The 21,327-nt window shown below is 55.4% G+C and overlaps 1 protein-coding gene across 4 annotated transcripts; it reads left to right on the top strand.

The window, feature by feature from the left end:
- Positions 1–291: 291 nt before the first annotated feature.
- Gpat2 (glycerol-3-phosphate acyltransferase 2, mitochondrial) lies at positions 292–21,260 on the top strand. Of its 4 annotated transcripts, none has more exons than XM_012515183.2 (22): positions 292–398; positions 13,367–13,476; positions 13,607–13,720; positions 14,204–14,277; positions 14,566–14,670; positions 14,915–15,043; positions 16,356–16,455; positions 16,792–16,925; positions 17,078–17,177; positions 17,266–17,478; positions 17,836–17,958; positions 18,053–18,135; positions 18,294–18,412; positions 18,865–18,935; positions 19,013–19,271; positions 19,356–19,504; positions 19,732–19,809; positions 20,142–20,273; positions 20,351–20,471; positions 20,540–20,605; positions 20,793–20,848; positions 21,112–21,260. In XM_012515183.2, exons 2-22 carry the CDS (start codon positions 13,423–13,425, stop codon positions 21,226–21,228), a joined length of 2,397 nt encoding a protein of 798 aa, XP_012370637.1. In that variant the 5' UTR covers positions 292–398; positions 13,367–13,422; the 3' UTR covers positions 21,229–21,260. The 4 variants fall into 4 exon arrangements, 3 of the variants coding, with proteins under 3 accessions (XP_012370637.1, XP_023573270.1, XP_023573271.1); XM_023717502.1 differs by lacking the exon at positions 292–398 and adding an exon at positions 10,941–10,989; XR_002821491.1 differs by lacking the exon at positions 21,112–21,260 and having other exon boundaries at positions 20,407–20,471; positions 20,793–20,814.
- The last annotated feature ends 67 nt before the right edge of the window (positions 21,261–21,327 follow it).

Here is a 21,327-nt window from a genome sequence, read left to right as displayed (position 1 = left end):
AGACTGGAGTCAGCCTTTATTTTAAAGGAGAGACAGCTGAGGCTAAGGGCAGTTAAGGGCTTTTTCCGAGGTCCCTGGGACACTGGAGGCTAAGAGTCAGTCTCTCCCTTTCCTGGTAAAGATAGAAATAGGTCGTCCCTTCTCCCACTCCCCACCCCACTGTCCGAAAGCAACTACTCTTAGTAATGGGTGGGTGTGGTTGTTTGAATATTCCTGTCCCCCATAATTCATAGGTGACAATCTCACCCCCAGTGGTGGTGCTAAGCAGTGTGACCTCTTGGAGCCCGAGGAGGCAGCTGGCTCCTTGCTCCCAGCAGAGGTCACAACTGGAAGGTGCAAGTCCTCCCAGATCCCTGCTCTGCTAGGATCTTGATCTTGGACTTCTGAACCCCAGAACCGTGAGTGACCTGTCCTGTTATCAGTTACCTACCACAAGATATTTTTCGATAGCAGCACAAACACATGACAGTAATGAGCATTGAATTAGGCTTTTAAAAATTGGCTAGGCCCAGGTGTGGTGGCACGAATCCTGGCACTGGGCTGAGGCAGGAGGGTCTCAAGTTCAAGGCGAGAGCACAGTGCGAGTGACACTCAGCCTCCAGAGGGCGGCCGGCTGGGAACGCAGCTCCTAGAGCTCTGCTCATACATCAGACTGTATACACTGCCCAGTTCTAGCTGTACCTGGCTAGCCACGAGAGACACCAGGGCAGAAGCCGTGAGGGCAGCAGGGGCCACTGGAACTCTCAGTGTACCCTGACACTGAGGGCTGAGGTCAGGAGGTCCCCCAGGCAGGGCTGACTCAGGACTTGGGCAGAGCCTCTGGGGCTCCTGGCAAAGCTAACAGCCCTGTGTGGCCAGTGGCCCCAACATCAATTCCTGGCTTTTTTTTCAGTAAAAATCTGCTTGCCTAGCTGGGCATGGTGGTACACACCTGTAATCCCTGTACTTGGGAGGCTGAGGCAATAGGATTTCCCCTAGTTCAAGGCCAGCCTCGGCTACTTAGAGAATTTAGGACTAGCCTGAATTACACAGTAAGACCCTATCTCAGAAAAATATAAAAGGAGGGGGGACAAGAAATCTGGTCTTCTGTGGGGAAATCTGCTCCCCTTCTCTGGCCCAGTGCTACCCCATTGATTCCAGGGTATGCAAACTGCTCTCAACACCTTCCTGTCCCATACACTGGGACAGATGGGGGAGGCCCCAGTGTGGGTTGGGGGTGACACACTGACTTTCGCCATCCTGATGTCACACTTGAGCAGCTGCTTTCACCAGCTCGGCAGACGGACCAGGAAGGAGGCAGGGCTGGGGAAGAGAATCCAGGGCCCCCGGGGCCTGCAGGCTACAGTGTGCAGGAAGCCAAGACATGAGGCAGGAGGCAGTTAAAGGAGGGGACTGAGTTTGCAATTAACAGGCTTTGGTACTCGTAGCAGATAATTAACAGATTAATGGGCTGTGAGCCAGGCTGCTGCCTGCCAGGCTGGGCCAGGAAGAGGGCAGGGAGTACAGGCTCCGGAGGCCCCAGAAGGAGAAGGAATCTTTGGGCCTGAATCTTTGGACCCTGAACACAAGTGGTGGTCATGAGACTCAGCAAGGACAGAGTGCGCAGGCTGGAGGGCTGGCAGTGTAACCCTACTGTCCTTTGTTCATGAGATCTGGGGCCATGGTGCTGACCCTCTGGAATCTGCATGTCACCTGCGTCACCAGTTGTCACAGTGGTGTGTACAGGGGGCAATGCTGCGTGCTGAAGGGGTGGGAGGAAGGACTTTGACGTTAGAGCTTCCTGAGTCAGATCATGCCTTCCCCTTTCCAGCTGGGCAGGCTCAGCTGGCAAGCTATGTGCCCAACACCTAGCAGTTTGCAAGGGCCTGCTAGGAGTTTGTACAAGGGCCACTCTCTCCCTGAGGATCACCAACCTGAAGCTCAGGGACCTGCATGGAGCAGCTGTTGCTGCCTGCCTGGGATGTGCGCGAGGGGAGAGGGAGGTCATCATGGTCCTGAGATTGCAGAGCTACCTGTGACAGCAGCATAGCCCAGCCTGTCCTGTGACACAGAGACTCCCAGAGACTAATCTTCATCCACAAAGCAGGCTGGATGACTGGATGATCCAGCTTTAAATGAAGAAAGGTAGAGAGGTTAGGTGAGATGACACAGAAAAGGCTGAAAGATATTCTTGGCTCCTGGACCCCACAGCCCTCCCCAAACAATCCATTCATCAAATGAATAGCAGAAATGTTACCCTGGGCCCGGGTCAGAGGCTGGGGACATTTGATGAGCCCTCATCAGGGCTAGGTGAAGGCTGAAACATCCAAGGTTGAGCCCACGTGGGGATGGGCAAGGTCTGGTGAGGCCTTGTGGGAAGACATGGGTCACTTGGGGCTATGCCTCTGAGAAGGCCATCCTGCCCCCAGTCCCCTTCTCTCTCACTCTCTTGCTCCCCTCCTGCTTCTTGGCTCCCGTGTTTCTGCCTTGGGCCAGCCAACCATTGATCGAATCCCCTGAAACTGTGAGTCCAGATAAAGCTCTCTTCCTTCATGCTGTTTTCCTATCACTCTGAGGAACAGCTGACTGATACGCCCCCTGCGGGATCACATTTCCACAGGAGCGTTGGTGGGGCTGTTGGCAAAGCTCCTCTCACGGTCTCCTCCTCTGCTCCACTCCCTCGCAAAACTGCTTCTGAGTCCGCCCATATCCTCATGGAAGAGGACCAGGGTCGAGGCTGCAGAAACAGCTGCCTCTTCGCCCTTTGTTAGCTGTGCCCTGCTGTTCCTGTTTGGGCTCTGAGATCAAGCCCAGTTTTTCCCATGGCTGATCTCATTCCTCCTGGAGGTTCTGAGGCTCCATGCCCAACGCCCAACACCCACTTCTGTTTGCTTTCCAAAAACGAAGCCTTCTCACCCGCTCTGCGGTCTGCTCCCTGCCCTGAGTCGCCTGGTTCTGTCAAGGGATGTGCTCCAGGCAGCACATCGTGGGACTTCCTGTGCATATCCCATCAAGAGTCGTTCCCCCTTCAGCCCACTGAGGTGTCACCTCTGCCACAGAGCCAGCAGTGCCTTTGACTGGGGGGCCCCGTGGCTCAGCCCACAGCTCTGGGCTTTTAGATGCACCAGCACAGGCAGGAGTGGCCTCCCGTCCACACAGCATTCCTGATTAGGAAAGAACTCAATTCTCACACATCAGCAGGGGTTGGAGGCTGTTCTTGTCTCTGTCACGAATGAATCTCTTTTCTGCCTAGTGTCACCTGCTGCCACCCTTACAGCTTAGTGTAGGGACTAGGGCTGTGGCTAATGAGTGCTTCAAACAGGGTCAGAAAATCCGAGGTGCTGTATCTTACTTTCTTGTCTCTGAGACACCCACCACCCACAGGTCCAAGGAGGGGAGGTTTATTTTGCCCCATGGTCAGCATGGGGCTCCAAGGCAAGGTAGCATGGCAGAGGGGCCTGGCAGAGGAGAACTGCTTGCGACACGGCAGAGAGAAATCAAGGAGGAGGAGGGAGGGAAATGAACTCTCAGGCCACGCCCCAGTCACCCTCCTCCTCCAATCAGTCTTCACTTCTCAACATCACATTCAGCTGTGATGGGTCCTGGGTGGACTGACGCACATCACTGCCTACTGACACAGTCCCCTCCCCCAAATCCCACCCATGTACACATGAGGCATTGGGGGGCATAGGTGCAAACCAGAGCACTGTGCCCCTGCCTCCGGCAGACTCAGGTACATAGCACTTTATGCAAAATGCCTTTAGTCTGTCTCTAAGACTTGCTGAATTCCTAACAGTTTCAGCATTGCTGGAGAAATCGAAGTCCTAAATCTCCTCTGAGATGTAAGGCAAACTCTTAGCTGCAGGCCCCAGTACTTGAAAAGAAAACCATACAAAGGCACAGAATGAGCATTCGAACCCCAAAAGGGAGGAATGGGGTGACGGATGGGAAAGGGACTAAGCACACAGGCTGGAGAGCTGCGCCCAGTGGGCTGAGTTATGGGGAGCAAATTCTGTAGGCTGTCCCTTGTGAGCTTGGCACCCCAAGGCTCTCTGCTCAAAGCAAAGTCCGGCTAGCAACCTTTGTTCCCTCCTGCACATCCAGGTTCAGGGCTCAGGATACGCATATCCTTGGGCCACTCTTCTACCTTCTGGTTGCAGCTGAGCTGCAAACTGATTTGTTCAGGAGACGGAAAGTGACAAAAGTCAGGCCAGTCAGAGCACGTCTAGGACGTTCTGAAATGAAAGGGCTTTTGGTAGGGCTGTGGTGAAGCTCACATACAAGCTCAGACAGCTGCCACCACTGTCGCCACAGAGGGAAGCCGGGCTGAAAGGAAAGGGTCCTGCAGGGGACAGCAATGACTGACTCACAGAGAACAGAAACCAAACTGCTTTGCAGAGAAAATATTGCAGAGCAGTCACATCTTCTTGAACTTCTGGGTCAAACCATACCTGAGTCCCTCTCTGGTTCTGACTTTGCAGTTAGGTAAATCCACAAATTCCCTGTATTAGCCAAGCTATTTGAGTTGGTTTTTTTTTTTTTTGCTATTTACAAAAGGAAAATTTGACATAGTGGGTCTATAGTAGTAAAGTAGTATTTGATCACCTGAAGTCTGTTCTCAGCCAGTAGCCCCTCCCCTTGGGTCCTCAAACGAACACTCATCTGCCCCTGGGTCTCAGGGCCTGTCCTGCCTCAGCCTCTCCCTGCCCAGAGTGGTATTCAGGAGGGCTGGTCAGTTTTGGTGAGGCCCTGCTCTAACTCGATGGCTGAATTCACAGGTGAAGAGACACAGAATGAGCTGGAACGTGAGATCCCCTCATGTAGGAACTTGAAATAGGACTTCAGAGGTGCAAGCAGGCTATAGTCTATGGGAACTCAGATGATAGAGAGGACAAGAAGGTGCAGGCTGCTGTGGGTAGAGGCCTGGGGGGCAGCGGGCTCTGAAGGCTCCAGTCTTTCCTGAAGGCCAGCTCTACTTTTGCACATTGACCTGAGACACAAATCCCCACATGCCTTAGTTTCCCTGTAGACAACCAAAATGATGTCCTATGACCATAAATCAAAGGCAGCTGGCCAGGCGTGGTGGCACGCCTGTAATCCCAGCACTGCAGAGGCCCAGGCAGGTGGATCGCTGAGAGTCTGAAGTCAGCTTGGGTAATATCACAAGACCTTGTGTCCAAAATAAAGGAATAAGCCACTCTCCCCAGTCCTGCACCTGCCTGACTTTTCAGCGTGAAAGGAAAACATGAGAACTGCTCTTGGAGTTATTTCTAAACAGAAAACACCTCTAATCCTAATGTGACAAATGCATAGGATGACCTGTATTTAACAGCTCTATCGATGAAGAAACTAAGTTCTGTGTCCAGGTATATTTCACAGCTCCATTAATTTGGGCTTGATTGAACCATTTACTTTATTCACATTTTTAGTCCCCAGTCCCCAGCTCCCCCCAGTGAAATCAAATCATGGGGCTGATAAGCCTGGAAGTTCTTTGGTGTTTCCCTCGTCGTTGACAAAATTGCTGCCATAGCTCCAAACATCATATTGTAACATTTATTTATTTATTTATTTATTTGGTGCAGGTCATACTGTAACTTAACAATGAACAAAACTGGAAAGAAGGGAAAAGGATGGAGAGAAGGAGGGCAAGAGCTTTCCACATAGAGAAACATCTTCTGTAGAAGGATCCTGGCAAGAGGTCCCCCTTCCTTCTTACTGCCTTGTGTATCTGTCCCTGCTTATCACTGGGACAGACTATCAACACAGGCAACTTAAAGGAGGGAAGGTTTATCTTGGCCTGGGGCCATTCTACCTCTTAGCTGTTGTACACAGGAGGCCCACCTCCCGTTTACATCTCTTTCAGTGCAGCTATTTCTAACACATTTCTGCCCTATTCTGGCCCCATTTCTGCTAGGCTCCCGGAGCAGGGACCCTGGGCCCCAGGCAGCAGAGGGAAGGCAACAGACGTGCCTCATCTCAGCCTTGGGGCTGGCGGCTCCTTACATAACCACAGCCTTGGAGCGACCAGGACTGTGCTCAATACCCAGGGGGCGGGGGGCGTGGCTTCGGGAGGCTGATGGGGCCTCAAGGAGGAGAGCAGCAGCCCTCAGAGCTAGCACCCCACACAGCAGAGCCCAGCCCTGCGTTGGCCCCGGCTCTGAGACAAAGGTGCAACCGCCTACCAGTGCCCTGGGCGGGGTGGGTGGCGGAGCGGGTGGGCACAGGGTGGTGGTTAGGAGCTGGAGGCCCGCAGGCCCGGGCGGGCTACAGGGCTTTGTGTGGGGCGCAGCCTGGCGTCGCCCGCGCTCTCCTGAGGCAGGATGAATACAGCCAGTGTGTTTCTCTGCTGCCTGATTACATAGATTTGCTCCTGAACTCTCCCTCACAGTGACCTGGAGTCCCACCGGGCCCTCCCCATGGTCATTAGTGTTTAAAACACTGGCTTCGCTCCCCAGCACTGGAAAAACAAAACCTCCAGCTCCACTGCTCTGAACTCTAGAGTCATGCTGCTCCCTAGGAAAGGGACACTGTGTCAGGCACACTCGGAGGAGGAAATGCTCAGGGGCTTGACCATCTCCTCTGCCCAGAGGCCACCTGGCAGGAGCTGCCAGTGGAGTCTGCTAATTGCAGAGCCTGTCATGACATTCCCAGGCCCATGGATGCTGTTGATCCCATCTCTCCCTGGGGTTGTCACACCTGACCCAGGCAGACGGACCTCAGGTCCACCCTCCAGGCTGCAGGCCCCAGCACAGGGCCTTCCGGCTACTTAGCTTCTGCTGTTGCATCCCCTGGTTCCCTGCAGGGACCTGCTAGCTGTCACAGGTGCTTAGGAGGCCCTGTCTCAGCCATCTCGGTACAGCTTTCTCTGGAACAGGTCTCAGGGTGTTGTGGGGGGGGGGACTTCAATGAAAAGGTGCCCATGTCTCTACTCTGTTCTAGAGAAATCCTTACCCTCAATTGACCCCTCAAGGCAGTCAGCCTGGAATGAGACCTCCAAGGAGGAGGGCAGATCTCGAAGTACACAGGACTTCCACAGGTAGGATCTCAGCTTGACCTACTTGTGTCTGAAACCCACCCCTGAACCTCTGAGGAACTGGAGGTTTTTTCAAAGCTGGGGTGCTGGTGAGGAAACCGGCAGAGCACTTGCCTAGCAAGTAGCTGGGATTACAGACGTGTGCTACCATGCTGGGCTTGGCATTGGCTGTGTGTGTTTAATTTCTGCAAACTGTATGTCTGGGTCCCCTGGTTGTTTCCTACGTTTTAGCCTCAGGATTGTTTTAAGGTCTTTTTCATGTCATGTGTACATTCAGTATCTCCTCAATGCTGCCCAGTTCCCAATGTGGAAGCTGGTCCCTTTTTGGCTTTCTTTCCCTAGAAATGAATACTTAGGTTGCCTTGGACAAGCTCCACCTGCCAAACAACCACACAAAAACCCTGCAAGGAGCCACCCGGTGTGGACGATTGATGGACATATATGTCAGTGTTGTCTGCACCAGCACTGGAAATGCACACCTGGCCTGAGCTCCCTCCACAGAGGCCTCTCCTGTCTATGCTACACCATCGCTACTCAACACCAGTGCTCGCCTCCCTTGGCTCCGCTTGGCCTGGCCAGTAGACTGCATTCCCTCTATAGCTGTGTAACAGGCTACTGCACATTCGCTGGCTTACCAACATGCTCCCACTTGCTGAGGGCCAGGAGCTGGGCACAGCTTAGCCGGGTCACGTGCTTGGGCTGCAACCAGGTTGCTGACTAGGTGCTACCTTCCTGGCGAGCCATTAGGGAGCCTTCTGCTTCTGGGAGGTGCAGAGCACTGGCAAGAATCATTCTAAGGAGCAGAAGGACGTAAGGTGACTCTTTTTTTCCTTAATACTGAGGATTAAAACCAGTGGGTCGTGCATGCTACCTAAGTGCCCTACCAGTGAGCTACATCTAGAGGCCTTGTAAAACATTACTTTGAGACGGGGTCTTGGTAAATAGCTCAGGTTGGCCTTCAATTTGCAATTCTCCAGCTTTAGCTTCTATAGTAGCTGGAATTATAGGTGTGCCACCATGCCCAGTGAATCACTCTCTCCACTCTTCTCTCTCTCAAATGTGTGATATCCTTTTATAACAGACTCATCTGATTAGCATGGGCCAATCTGGGATGTTCTCCTTTTGATTCACTTAAATGCAACTGATTGGGGCTTTTAGCTACATCAGCAGGTTCCTTCAGCCTTGCCCCAGAGCCTGGCCTCAGCCTGTGCCACCCTCTTTGGTGGGAACCAAGTTCCAGGTCCTGCCCCCACCCCAAGGGGCAGGGATTAATTACATAAGAGATTGCCAGCAGGGTTCAGCTGAGAATCCTGCCACCTTGTGTGTGTGAGGTGATCTGTTGCTGATGGTGGGTCGAGGTGGAACTTACACAACATTGAACTTCTTAACCATGGTCAGACTACAGTAAGTGTAAGTCCATTCACATGGTTGTGTGACCACTTCCACACCCATCCACTCCCTGCACAGAATAAGCCATGCTTGACTCGAGAAGCAAGCAGCCAGATGTCTACCCCCTTTAAAAGAAGTGGACAAGTGAGGTCCACTGAGAAGGAAGTCACTCTACTTGACATACATTTATCAAGGGACCACAGCACTGCATCTTCTCTGCTGTGTCCTGGGAGGGAGCAGTGCGCAGATTAGTCCCAGCCTAGAGTTGGGAAAGTCACCCCAGACACCATAGGGAACACATTCTGCCAGCTGGTGTCTCTGTTCTGTGAGACCCAAGCCCTCCAGGCCTCCTACTAGACCAGAATACAGGACGCAAGAGAGGGGGTCGAAATGTTGGCCCAGCCAAGATGGCTCCACACACATCTCCTAGACACTGTGACTGACCCACAGGGTAGCAGATGATCTTGTAGGACCAATCAGAGTCTTCTCTGGGGTTTGCAATTGGATGCTGAGGGGCAGACATTTCTATCTGTGAGGTGGCTAAGAGGGTGGATGTAATTTCTGGCCTATTTTTAGTCTTGTACAGACACCTGAAAGAGAATCTAAGGACCAACAGTACTGTCTGAACATCTGCCTTGCTATGCCCCAAGCTGGCCTGCATAGCTTCTGGTTAAGGGAGCCAACCCAGTATCTTCTGCTGTAAGTGTATTTGGGTTGCAATCAGTGGAAAGGAAGAATCTCATTAGGAAAAAAACCCGGGTCCAGTGCTCTGCTCGCTGTACTGAGTGTGGGTCACCAGGTCTCAAGATATTCTTTTAGGTCGTAAATTGCCTTTTCTCAAAATCTCTTAGAATTGAAATTTTGTCAACAAGGCCTCCCCCCCCCACCTCGCAGGTCTGGCCCAGGTTGGGCAGAGCTGAGCCCAGATGTGTTTCTGTTCTTCCCAGGGCCACGTGGCTCACAGTCATTATGCAGACTGCCTGAAAAGAGCATATTCAATACTCAGTACCCCAACCCAGGTGTAGATTTAAGGCAAGGCTTCTTTTTATTTATTTGGTATCAGAAATCAAACTCAAGACCTTTCACTTGCCAGGCACGCTCTTATGCCACTGAGTTATATCCCTAGTGGTAGGGATTCTTTTTAAGGAAACCATCATGACCACCACCAAACATATTTCTTCCAAAAAAGCCCAAGAGGACAGAACTCTGTCAGATGATGCCCTGCCTGGTATGTCACAACCATGGGACATTCCAGCCTGCAGCGTTTCAGTTTCAGGCTCAGAGCTCCTCAAGAGGAGGGGACCTGTCAGTGGCTGAAACTCAACTGCTCACCCAGAGGGTATTCCTAGAATGGATGGCGGGAACAGGCAACATGAAACAGAAGACTGCTTTGCTTTTCAGCTTCAAAATCTCAAGTTGTCTTTGGGCCTGTGCTCCCTGGTACAAAAAGGTAGGAGAGGGCACAAAATGGGTTGTGCAATACTAGCAGGACATCACAAAGCTGGACACGTGCGAGTGGACAGAAACAGCATGGGCAGACACAAAGGGGCACAGAAAAGGAGAGAGATGGCAGCAACCTGGGGGAAAGGTAGGGAGTCACCTCGAGGGTGTTGAGTCAACAGGGAGAGGGTTGTGCACTGGCTTCTGTCGTCTGAGGCCAGCAGGCTCACATATATGTCTTTGCTTCCGTGGTGTCACAATGTCCCCAAACCATGCAACGCTCTGGCATGTCAGGTGGCCTGCGGAGGAGCGGGCAGCAGCGCGGGAACAAAGCGCCCTCATCCTCTCCTTTATTTATTCCACACTGCAGGCCTCTGCCCGCTGGTCTCCTGCTGGGTGCTGGGAACACAGTTAAAAGATGAATGAACCTGTAAGGTCTTCGTTCACACCAAGCTCGGGGCAGACACAGGAGTCGGATATTAATCAAATAACCCGGCAAAGAACACAGTGGCCACAGGCCCAGCTGACACCAGGCACCTGGCTGCTGCCATTCCCAAATGGGCTCTGGAGTTCTAATTAAGGAAGAAAAGGGCGCCAGTGAGGCCTGCCTCGTTTTTCATGACTGAAAAACTGGCTCTGGCTCTGCTTTCCTGTCTTTCTCAAGGCCCTGATATTCTGCTACATCTCCAAGCCCCTTTTCAAATGTTTACACTGGGTCTTGCTAAATCACATTTAGGATCTTCCTGTTTCAGCTTCCCACATTGCTAGAATTACAGGCATGCCCCACCACTGCTGGTCGAGAATTTCTTTTGTTAGAATCTGGCTACAAATGCATCCTTGCCCTCTTACCCTGGTCTCACAGAAGTCTTCAGAGGTCCCTACGTGGCCCGCAAGGCAGTTCTGACTGGGCAAGCCCGGCCCCACGTGCAGTAACCGCCGCGAAGGTGCAGGTCCGAGGGAGCCTGCGCAGAGTCGAGTCACGCACGCAGCGTGCCCAGGCCGAGGGTCGGCGCTACGCGGGGGCGGGGCTTCGGGCCCAGCGCGCGTCTCCATTGGCTCTCATGGGTGTTTCCTGCCTACGCACTGAGGGCACCAGCCACAGTCTTCCGGTTAGCTCTCCACGACTGCTGCTTGGGCGGGAGTCTAAGGTAGGTGTGAGTTTTAATCTGCTGGAGCCGTTCCCAGGTAAGGCCGCATTGGACCAGGCCCTGGGACCTTTGGGAAGCGTCCCTAGCCAGAAACTGGGCTCAGAAGCCTTTCGTCTGCCCTGAATGGAGTGCCCGCCTCACAGGCCCTTCGCGTGGATGAGGCCTCAGGGCTCCCGTTGTGGGGAGAGCACTGGGGAGTCCTGCCTGGTAGCGTAACTTCAGATGGGGGTGGAGTGGGGGGGGGAGGGGAGGGCGTGAAGGAGTGACTTGGACCCTGCCCCCCAGGGGTCGCCTTTCCTCCCTTTGCCTTGGGTCAGGCGTCCCCAGGGTCTGGATCGGGAGGCTCCAGCTGAGCTTTAAAGGACAAGTCCTCTGTTGGCGTGGGCACTGTGGATGCCATTGCCTTCGTTTTCATCCTTGGATTGAGGATTCAAGCTCAGAGGTCACAGGGGCCAGGCGCGAACAGCAGGGCTCACTGTAAAGGGACAGGCCTGCAGGCCAGACAGGGGCCCCTGAAGTCATCCACAAGACCTGGGTTCCCTGAGGTGAGACAAGGACTCATTTGTAGGCAGCTTCGAACAAAAGGGGCAGTGGCCTCCTGGCGTCCCCAGCTATGCCTTGTGGGGTGTAGGCACGAAGACTCCAAATCTCACATTACTTCTACAAAAGCAGTTGGCACTCCTGATTATTATGTAACAAACCCTCCACTTTTTAAATGTTGGGCTTAATTCACATGATTTTAGCACATGATATAGTCAAAAGTACGTACATGTACCGCGTACCTTGGGATGGCAGTTTGTAACCTCTGTGGTAGGTGTCCCAGCAGAAGGGGACACCTAGGCAGGAGCTAGAGTGGGGACTGAGGCACTAGGTATGTCCCACAACTGCCTGAACTGGGAGAGCTCAGTAGTCACCTTCATTGATGTTGGACAGTCACCCCCTACCCTGTATTTTAGTCTGCCCTCTTAGGGCTGGCACAGATTAGTGGGTAGGGTTTGGGAATGGGAGTGGTCTGAGCTGGAGACAGGGACAGACATCCTGGTAGAGGAGGCAGCCTTAGTTTGGAACTTTCCAGTGCTGATGTCTCTGAGAACATTTTAAAAACGATGATCATGCGGGAATCATGATCCTATTACTCCATGGCTCTGTATTTGTTTGCTTTTTTTTTTTTTTTTTTTTGGCGGAACCAGGAATTGAACTCAGGCCCTTGCATTTGCCAGGCAAGCGCTTATTCTACTGAGCTATCTCCCCGGCTCCCTTTTGTTTTCTGAGACAGTGTCTCACCATGTACTTAAGGCTGGCTGTGAACCAATTGTGTATTAGCCTTGAACTTGCAGTGGTCCTCTTGGCTCAGCCTTCCGAATTCTGGGATTACAGGTGCACCACGTGCCTGACTTTGTGATTGTGAACTGAACTAATTGGGCAGCAAAAGGGCGAGCCTGACTCTTGGAGAGGAAGTCACAGTCATCTCACTCCTCCTACCCCCCTCTTCTGTGCCTGTGGGTGGCCAGGTACACAGAGATGTGCACTGGCTCTTAGGATGCCTTTGGATGCTGTGGGGAGGCAAAAGCTGAACCTTGGTGTGAGGCTTCCTATAGAGTCTGGGGTTGGCAGGAACAGAGAAGGTAGAGTGAGGAAAATGTAAGCAATTAGATCACCTGTCAGGGATAAGAAGGACGTCAGGGGAGAAAGGATTCTAGGGTCTGTTTACCTGGGCCAGAAGAGATTTGGTGCCATTTCATAAAAGTTAGATATTTGCTAGTCATGGGGACTGTCATAGTGGGCAGGCGATGCCAGTGGTACCATTTGTGGAGAATGCCATGTGACGGTGGAGAAAAGTCTTATTCTGTCCCAAACTGGATGAGCATTCCATGTGACCAGGTGTGTGTGGCATTTCTCTGCTCTGCCCTCTAGCTGTAAAGACCCCCAGTTCCTATAAGGATGGATAGGTGAATGGCAATCTTGCAGGGAGGGGAAGAGCAGTTGAGCAGGACCTGGTGACCTCCTGCTGCTCTCTGGTAGCCTCCAGCTGTTCTGCAGTCCAGCCTCATGCTTTCCTTTGCAGGGTAAAGTTCTGAGTGTCCACTACAGCCCCAGTCTGTGCTGGAGATGGCAGGGTGGGTATTGCTGGTAGGACAGCCAGTCCCTCTCCTGTTGGTGTCTGGAAGCCCCTGGCCTGAGACACTGAAAGGCCTCTTGAGGACAGCTGGCTCATTGGGGCTTTGAGCTGAGCCACCTCCTGGCTTCCTATGTCTTCGTCACTTTTGCTATCCTGAGTGTTGTCTGTCTGTCCTGGGGGTGTGGCTAGGGTTCCTTCCAAGAGCTCCTAGGTTAGGGTTCAGACTTCAAATGGCCCTATCCTTTCACTTTTCCCAAGGCCAGGTTCCTGCGGGAAGAGAGAGGTGCCAGATCTGAGGGACTTAAACTGACACCATGTTGGAATCGAGATCCCAAACCCAGCAGAGCAGCAGCCACAATGGCCCAGAGGTAGTGGTGCCCATTCCCAGAATGCCCTCTGCCCTCCTACCTCCTACTTCTCCTGTGTCCCTCACCCTTGGTACCCTTCTTCCTCTGCCAAGGACCTCAAATCCTTACACTTCCTGTGGCCCTCTTCCAGGCTAGCCTGTGGTCCTCAGGTTTTAGTATGAAGCTGGAGGCTGTCACCCCATTTCTGGGCAAGTATCGCCCCTTTGTGGGTCGCTGCTGCCAGACCTGCACCCCTAAAAGCTGGGTAAGTGATGAGGGCCCGCCCCCATCCTCTTCCTTTCACTTTCCTTGCCTGGGCTAGGCTGCAGCTTTTGTCTTTGATGGGAGTGGACATGCACTGGTGCTGGGGGCGCTGTTGGTTGCCTGGGGAATTGGCTGAAGAGGTGCAGAGGGACCCTGGGGGAACAGGTGTGCCCAGAGGGCTGGTGCCTGTGTTCAGTGCACTTGCTTTGAGATCCCTGTGTGTCCTTGGCAGGCACCAGTGCTGAGGGGTGGGACTGCAGTGGAGGTCAGGCCGGGAGGGTGATCCTGGGCAGCCTGCGGTGTACCATTGTGAGCACGGAAACCTTTTTCCTGAGCCAGCCTCACAGTCTGGGGCAGGTGCCTTTGGGACATAACTGCTATAGGAGTTTTTCTCCTAGTAGACTTGAAAGGCCAGTGGGCAGGGCAGGGACCTTCCTTGGCATGTGGAGGCGCCTCAAGACATACTGTCCTTGCCCCTGGGCAGGAGTCCTTCTTCCACAGGAGCCTGATGGACCTGGGCTTCTGCAATGTGATCCTGGTGAAGGAGGAGAACACCAGGTAGCAGCTGCCTGGGTGGGAGGGCAGAGCCTTTGGGATGCTGGCCTCTGGGGCCCTGTCTGAGGTGCCGCTTTCTTTCTGTGCTGGGAAAAGAAGGGAGGAGAGAGGTGTCTGGATCTCTCTATTGTGGGGAGAGAGATCCCCATTCTGTGAAGCTGACTGGAGCTGAGGCCAGCCATCCCCTCTGCTGTGATAAACCAAGCTCAGGTGTTCTGGGATATGGCCCTACAGCTGACCCCTCCTGATGAGAGGAGACCACTCTGAACCACCCCTCACCACCCCACTCAGGTTTCGGGGCTGGCTAGTTCGTAGGCTCTGCTGTTTCCTGTGGTCTCTGGAGCAGCGCATCCCCCCCTGCCAGGATCCCCTGCAAAAGATCATGGAAAGCACTGGGTGAGGAGAAGGATGGAGGTCCAGCCACCCTTGGGGACTCCTTAGAGGGTGGCAAAGGCTTGGGGCAGGAGCGGTGGTGGGAGGGGTGGCAGGGTTCCCCGAGAGCTCCCACAGTGGGGTGGGTATAGACTTCAGAGAACACATGTACATGTGAGTGTGTGAGTGTGTGTGTGTGTATGTGTGTGTGTGAGTGACATGAGCCCTGCGGCCTCCTCAGTGCAGCCCCTGTTCCTGACCCCCAAAGGGTACAGAGCCTGCTGTCAGGGAGAGCCCCGGGAGGTGCTGGGGAGGGCCAGCCGCCTGCCCTGCTGAAGGAGGAGGTGAGGCGCATCCTGGGCCACATCCAGGCCCCACCCCGCCCCTTCCTGCTCAGGTAACTGTGCCCAGGGCCATCTATCCAGGGGTTGGGGTGGGGGCTCTGCCCTCTGGAGAGTAGTGGCTGGGCTTGGGTGAGGGCTGGGTCCCTCTAGGGGGCTCGATGGAGTTTCCTCCATACAGGTCGGTGTGGCTGGTGGGCATAGGGCACTGTTCAGGGAGAAAGGAGCAAAGAGACAGCTGAGAGAAGACGGGCAGGGTGAGCCTGAGGGAACCCAGAGGGAGGCAGAAGAGACAGGTCCTCTAGTGCCAGAGAGGAAGAGGAGCCAGCCATGGGACACAGGAATGAAAGTCTTGTGGGAGGGAGACGTGAGGCATGGCCCTGTGCAGAAAGAAGCCAGTGTGGCAGGAAGCTGGCAGGTGAGAGTCCCTAGGGATGAGCTTGAGAGGCAGAGGGGGTGAGATCCTACAGGGCCATACAGGAAGTATGGGCTGAATAACTAAGAGTAGCAAAAACCTGCTGTGAGGGTCAATGAGTGACTGGGGGTACAGAGTAGAAACCAGAAGAGCATCCAGAAGTGTGTTGTGGATGGTAGAGGCTGGATGAAGTGGGTTGAGAGGCAGAAGAGGTCACGTGACTCTCAGTGGGTTGGGTCATGGGCCTGGTGATGGCAAGAGTAAAGGAAGAAATCATAGGGGAGCCTTGCTCCTGACCTAGTACCTGCTCTGTGCACAGAGGGGTCCAGGCATGGGAGAAATGAGCGTGGCCCAGGAATGGTGGCACAGACTTGACAACTTCCATTGCCTGACCAAGCTTCAGCTGAGTCTATGGGTCTGGGGTTCTGAAGACAGCAGGGGTCAGGAACACATGACAGAGCTTTAGTGGACGGCTGATGGTAACTCCAGGGAGGAGGTCCCAAGAGAGAGAGGGCTCAGGGTTCTGTCAGGCTCAAGGGCTGAGTGGCTGATGGGCAAGGGCAGAACATCAGCTTGGTGACCTTGAGCTGCTCTTCATTTTGTTGACCTGACCCCCTTACCCAAGCCACCAGCCCCTCCCATCTTTCTTTACTTTTGGCCTAGCTTAGATTCCAGGTTTACATTCCTAATGCCCTCAGAGCAAGTCATTGGCACAACCCTGAGCTGGTCTCTGGGTACCCAGGCAGGCAGACAGGCTGAAGAAGCCACTGGGGAGGACAGTTGCTTAATCAGCACAGGTCCCATGGCACAGGCACTGTCCAAGGCTCCCATCTAGACTGTTTCTTCTCAGACTTACTACTGTCTGTGGCTGGCCCATTGGACTCACGGAGAAATGGAAGCCATCAGATGGGGTCACACACAAAGCCGACAGCTTGGTTGGTGTCATTTCCCAGGCTGTTCAGCTGGGTGCTGCTGCGGTTCCTGAACTGCCTCTTCCTGAATGTGCAGCTCCACAAAGGCCAGATGAAGATGGTGCACAAGGCTGCCGAGGCGGTAAGCAGCCACCCTGGGCGGCAGGGCAGGAGCTGAGGCGAGGCCAGGCCTGCAAGTCCAGACTGGCCCCATCGGCCAGTGGGAAAAATCCTCTGCTCTGGGCGACCTTCCCCTCCTTCTCACGGTCCTGCTCCCGTGGGGCTTCCTCTAACGTCTTTTCATCATGGTCTCAGCAGCATCTGTTAGTGCGTCATTACCTTAAAAGTTGTTGGAACTGCTCCTTTTGGGAAACGGCTCAGAGGAGGGGCTCTCAAGCGTGTCCAGGTCACAGGCTGGGGACAGGCTGGGGACAGAGTGGGGACAGGTTGGCACTTGCCTCTGGCTCTCTCGGAGCAGGGCTTGCCGCTCGTCCTCCTCTCTACTCACAAGTCGCTCCTGGACGGGATCCTGCTGCCCTTCGTGCTGCTCTCCCAGGGCCTGGGCGTGCTCCGCGTGGTGTGGGATACCCACGCCTGCACCCCTGCCCTCAGGTAAGAGCCTGAACATAGAGGAGTCCCAGGCTGGGGTAGGGGTGTGTGGGGTGCTAGTAGCAGGCCCCCACGGCCCCTTTCCTGGGCACTGCTCCCACACAGGCCCTGCTGCCCCCAGAGCCCCTCTTACCACTCTGCCCTTTGACCAACAGAGCTCTGCTGAGGAGTCTTGGGGGGCTTTTCCTGCCTACAGAGGCCAACCTCTTCCTGGATAGCCCCGAAGAGGTCTTCGCAAGGGGGGTGGTCCGTGCTGTAAGTGTCGCCATGGCCATGTGGGGACCAGGCTGGGCCACAGGGGTCAGTTTCTGCTCGGGCCTTGACACTCACCCCTCTGCCCCAGGCCGTGGAGCAGCTGCTGCTCAGTGGGCAGCCCCTGCTCATCTTCCTGGAGGAAGCTCCTGGGGCCCCAGGGCCCCGGCTGTCAGCCCTGGGCCAGGCCTGGCTAGGGCTGGTGGTGCAGGCGGTGCAGGCAGGTATAGTCCCAGATGTTACACTGGTGCCAGTGGCCATCGCCTATGACCTGGTTCCAGATGCACCATATGACATGCACCAGGTGAGACCTCTCTGCCCTGGGAACCCCATGTGAATGGATACCAACTCCCAGCAGGAGGCCCCAGTCTATCCTGTGGCTGAATGCTCCCCAGGGGTGGGGGTGGAGTACGTGCCAAGGAGTTCTCCTTCACTATTCCATGGTACTGGCAAGGTCCTACCATTGGCCTCTCACTTCATCTTTAAAAGTACCCACTAGGGAGGACTTGCTTCTGTTTGGTGGATGAGAAAACAACTCAGTGGTCCTGTGTGTGGTTGGGCCCGGGATAGAGCTGAGCAGGCGGGGAGCAGTGGGCTGGAGCAGGTGGCCTGGGGCCTGAACGCCCCTGCAAGGCTGAGGACTCAATTTCCCTCCCCACAGGCCTCAGTGCCCATGGGGCTTTGGACGGGTGCTCTCGCTGTCCTGCGGAGACTGTGCAGTGGCTGGGGCTGCAGCCACAAGGCCTGTGTCCGAGTGCAGCTGGCTCAGCCCTTCTCCCTGCAGGTATGGGGCCAGCTGGAGGGCCTGGGGGCTCACCTCAGCTGCCTTGGGTGGGCCGTGGACCAGGGGCAGCCACTGAGGTTCTTATTCTGGGCAGGAGTACACCACCAATGCCAGAAGCTGCTGGGGCGACAGGCAGACCTTGGAGCACTTGCTACAGCCCGTCATTCTGGGCCATTGGTAGGGCAGGCGGTCATCCCTTGTGCCCCCTACCCAGTCCACTCCCCACACAATTGTGTCAGCCAGAACAGTGCAGGGACTCAACTTGCCCAGTTTGGGGGACATCCCCATGGCTGTAGATTGATCCCTTTATCCTTTGATCTGTACATCTATCTCAGTGCCATTGTCCCAGACACTGAGAAGGAGCAGGAGTGGACCCCAGTCACTAGGCTGCTTCTGGCCCTCGGGGAGGAGGACCAGCTCCTGGTCAGGAGGCTCAGTCGCCACATCCTGAATGGTGAGGGCAGCATGCCAAGCTTTAGGGGCATCCCAAGTAACCCTGCTCTGCATGGGTCACTGTCTGTGGGTCCGTCTGGGGGTGTGTATGCCTGCCCCTCCTCCCCTCAATGCTACACTGGAGTCCTCCCCTGCTCTGGGGAGGAGGGCAGTCAGGGAGCAGCCAAGGATGAGCTGTATGTAAGGCATGGACCCAGCTGTAGCCACCTGCTCCAGTCCCCAGCCCACTTAGGGCTCCCCAGCTCTCTTTTACCCCAGCTGTTAGTGGGGAAAGAGGAGCCAAGCCCAGGTTCAGTGCCTGCTCCAAGAGGGCCCCTTCAGAGCTATCTGCTGAGGGCCTTTCCTGTCCCCCATGGGCTGGAGACTGCAGGGGGTGTGGCAGGGAGAGACTTGGTTGAGAATGGCATCCTGGTCTTCTGGGTCAGGACCCTAACTAGGCCTCTCTGATCCCAGCCAGTGTTGCAAGCTCAGCAGTGATGAGCACAGCCATCATGGCGACATTGCTGCTGACCAAACACCGGAAGGTAGGAAGATAGGGCACTATGTGGTGGGACCGGGGTACAGTGCTGCTGCCGCCCATTCAGCCCTGCTCTGCCCCTAGGGTGTGGCCCTGTCACAGCTGTTGGGGGACTTCTCCTGGCTGACGGAGGAGATGTTGCTGCGGGGCTTTGATGTGGGCTTCTCAGGACAGTTGCGGAGCCTGGTGCAGCACACGCTGAGCCTGCTGCGGGCCCACGTGGTTCTGCTGCGGGTCCATCAGGGTGACCTGCTGGTGGTGCCACGGCCTGGGCGAGGCCTTGTGCACCTGGCGCACCTGAGTGCCGAGCTGCTGCCCATCTTCTTGAGCGAGGCAGTGGGTGGTGAGTGTCCCAGGTTCATGCCTGGGTGGAGGTATGCAAGGAGAGGGGTGCATCTGTCTTCATGGCTGGGCCCTTCTCCACCAGCATGTGCTGTGCGGGGGCTGTTGGCAGGCAGGGTGCCACCCGAGGGGCCCTGGGAGCTGCACGGTGTGGAGCTGTTGAGCCAGAGAGAACTGTACCACCAGGTCCTGCTGCTGCTGCACCTGCTGCCCAGGGATCTGCTGCTGTTGCAGGTCAGGCCTGCCCCTGCCTCTCGAGATCCTGCCTCAGCCCACAGCCCATTCCTGGAAGCCTGCCCCCCTTTATCCCATCCATGAGACCACCTCCTCCACCCCACCTGCCCCTCTTCAGCCCTACCCCATTCAGAGGAACCCTACCCTGCCCCTGCTGCTGAGCCCCAGGAGCTCTGCCTCTGCCCTGCCCTGCCCTCCTAAGGTTACACAGGCGCCTCTTTTCCTAGCCCTGCCAGTCTTCCTACTGCTACTGTCAGGAAGTGCTGGACCGGCTCATCCAGTGTGGTCTCCTGGTTGCTGAGGAGGTAAGTGGGTGGCCATCCCATGCTTCCTGTGCTGTGTGCTGCCCTGGCTTCACCACACCTGCTCCAGGTCCTTGCCCTCATTAGGATGGGACATGCATGCCTGGGAGGGTCCTGCCACACCTTCTATCCACATCACCTGTGTAGAGCTGCAGCCCTGCGGGTGGGTGCTCACGTCCTCCCACACTGCACATGCCGTGGTCTGGTCTGGCTCTAGCGTCCTTCCTGGCTCCTCAGATCTGCTTTCCTGGTATACCCGCATGCACCTAGTCCAAGGGCTGAAGGGCAGATCCCTGACCAACTTGCCAGGAACCAATGGCTCCCATGGCCCCCAGACCCCAGGCTCTCGGCCAGCGTGTGATACAGGGCGACAGCGTTTGAGTGCAAAGCTGCTGTGGAAGCTGAGTGGAGACTTCAGTGACAGTGACAGTGATGACTTTGAGGAGGCACAGGGCCGGTGCTTCAGGGTGTGTTAGGAGCTGTGGGCAGGGGCCAGTGGGAGGGATGCAGTGGGGCACCATCTTCATCCTGGCCTTTCCCCCAGCTTGGTGAGCAGTCACGCTGCCCTGACTTCTTCATCTTCTTGTGTCGCCTGCTCAGGCCCCTGCTCAAGGCTTTTGCCCAGGCTGCAGCCTTCCTCCGCTGGGGACGGTTGCCCGATACTGGTGAGCCTGCCTCCCCCATAGTGCCCAGGGCTCTGCTTTGGGCCTGGTCTAACTCTTCTCTCCCACAGAGTCAGGCTATGTGGAACAGCTGCTGGGGTTCCTTCAGACCAGCGCACAGGAAGAAGGGCTGTTCGGTGAGCCCCAAGCTGCCAGCCTGGGGCTCCTAGGGGTGGAAGGGTTTGTAGTGGCTGCTGCCCCCTGCTGGGCAGTGGTGGCCTGACCCCAGGAAGGAGAGTCACAGTGGGGCCCAAGCCTGGTTCAAGAAAAGCTGTGCCCAGGGGCTCCTTATCCTGCCCTGAGCTTTTGCTTCTCTCTCTCCAGAGTATGCAGACCCAAACCTCGCCCTCAGCGCTGTCTGGACCTTCAGAGACCTGGGGGTGAGAGGGGCCAGCACTGATATCTTTCTGTCCCCTGCTCCTGTCCCCATGCTTTGGAGGTGGCCCTGATGACATCTAGATGGGTCTGCTTGGGAGCTGGTATGCTGGTGGATGGATAGTTCTTACCCACTGACTTCCCTGTCCCAGGAGCACCAGGGTGGCTTGAGACATGAGCTGTAGCATTTGCACTCAGAACCGAGGGGCCAGAGGTTCCAGGGCAGGCCCAGCCTAGAGCACAGGCCTCATGTCTGTGTCACCGCCAGGTGCTGCAGCAGACACCCAGCCCCGCGGGCCCCCAGCTCACCCTGTCCCCTGCGTTTGCCAGCCAGGACAGTCAGCACAAGCTGGAACAGTTCATCCGACAGTTTGTGTGTAGCTAGGTCTCGGCCCAGAGCTGAAGTCATACATAACAATAAAGTCTGTGGTCAAATGGACTCTTGCCCTCCTACCTGTCCCTTGGTGTGTTAAGATGACCAGAC

The sequence above is a fragment of the Octodon degus genome, unplaced genomic scaffold (genome assembly GCF_000260255.1).
Source record: "Octodon degus isolate 3935 unplaced genomic scaffold, OctDeg1.0 scaffold00052, whole genome shotgun sequence".
NCBI lineage: Eukaryota > Metazoa > Chordata > Mammalia > Rodentia > Octodontidae > Octodon > Octodon degus.
The sequence above is the reverse complement of the archived record's forward strand: the minus strand, read 5'-3'. Positions and strand labels throughout refer to the sequence as shown.

Excerpts from the sequence above, each read along its gene's own strand:
- Gpat2 (XM_012515183.2), top strand. The coding sequence starts at position 13,423 with ATGTTGGAATCGAGATCCCAAACCCAGCAGAGCAGCAGCCACAATGGC. Across the intron at positions 16,456-16,791 it reads TGCACAAGGCTGCCGAGGCG|GGCTTGCCGCTCGTCCTCCT; the intron begins GTAAGCAGCCAC and ends CTCTCGGAGCAG. Across the intron at positions 18,936-19,012 it reads TGCTGACCAAACACCGGAAG|GGTGTGGCCCTGTCACAGCT; the intron begins GTAGGAAGATAG and ends CTCTGCCCCTAG.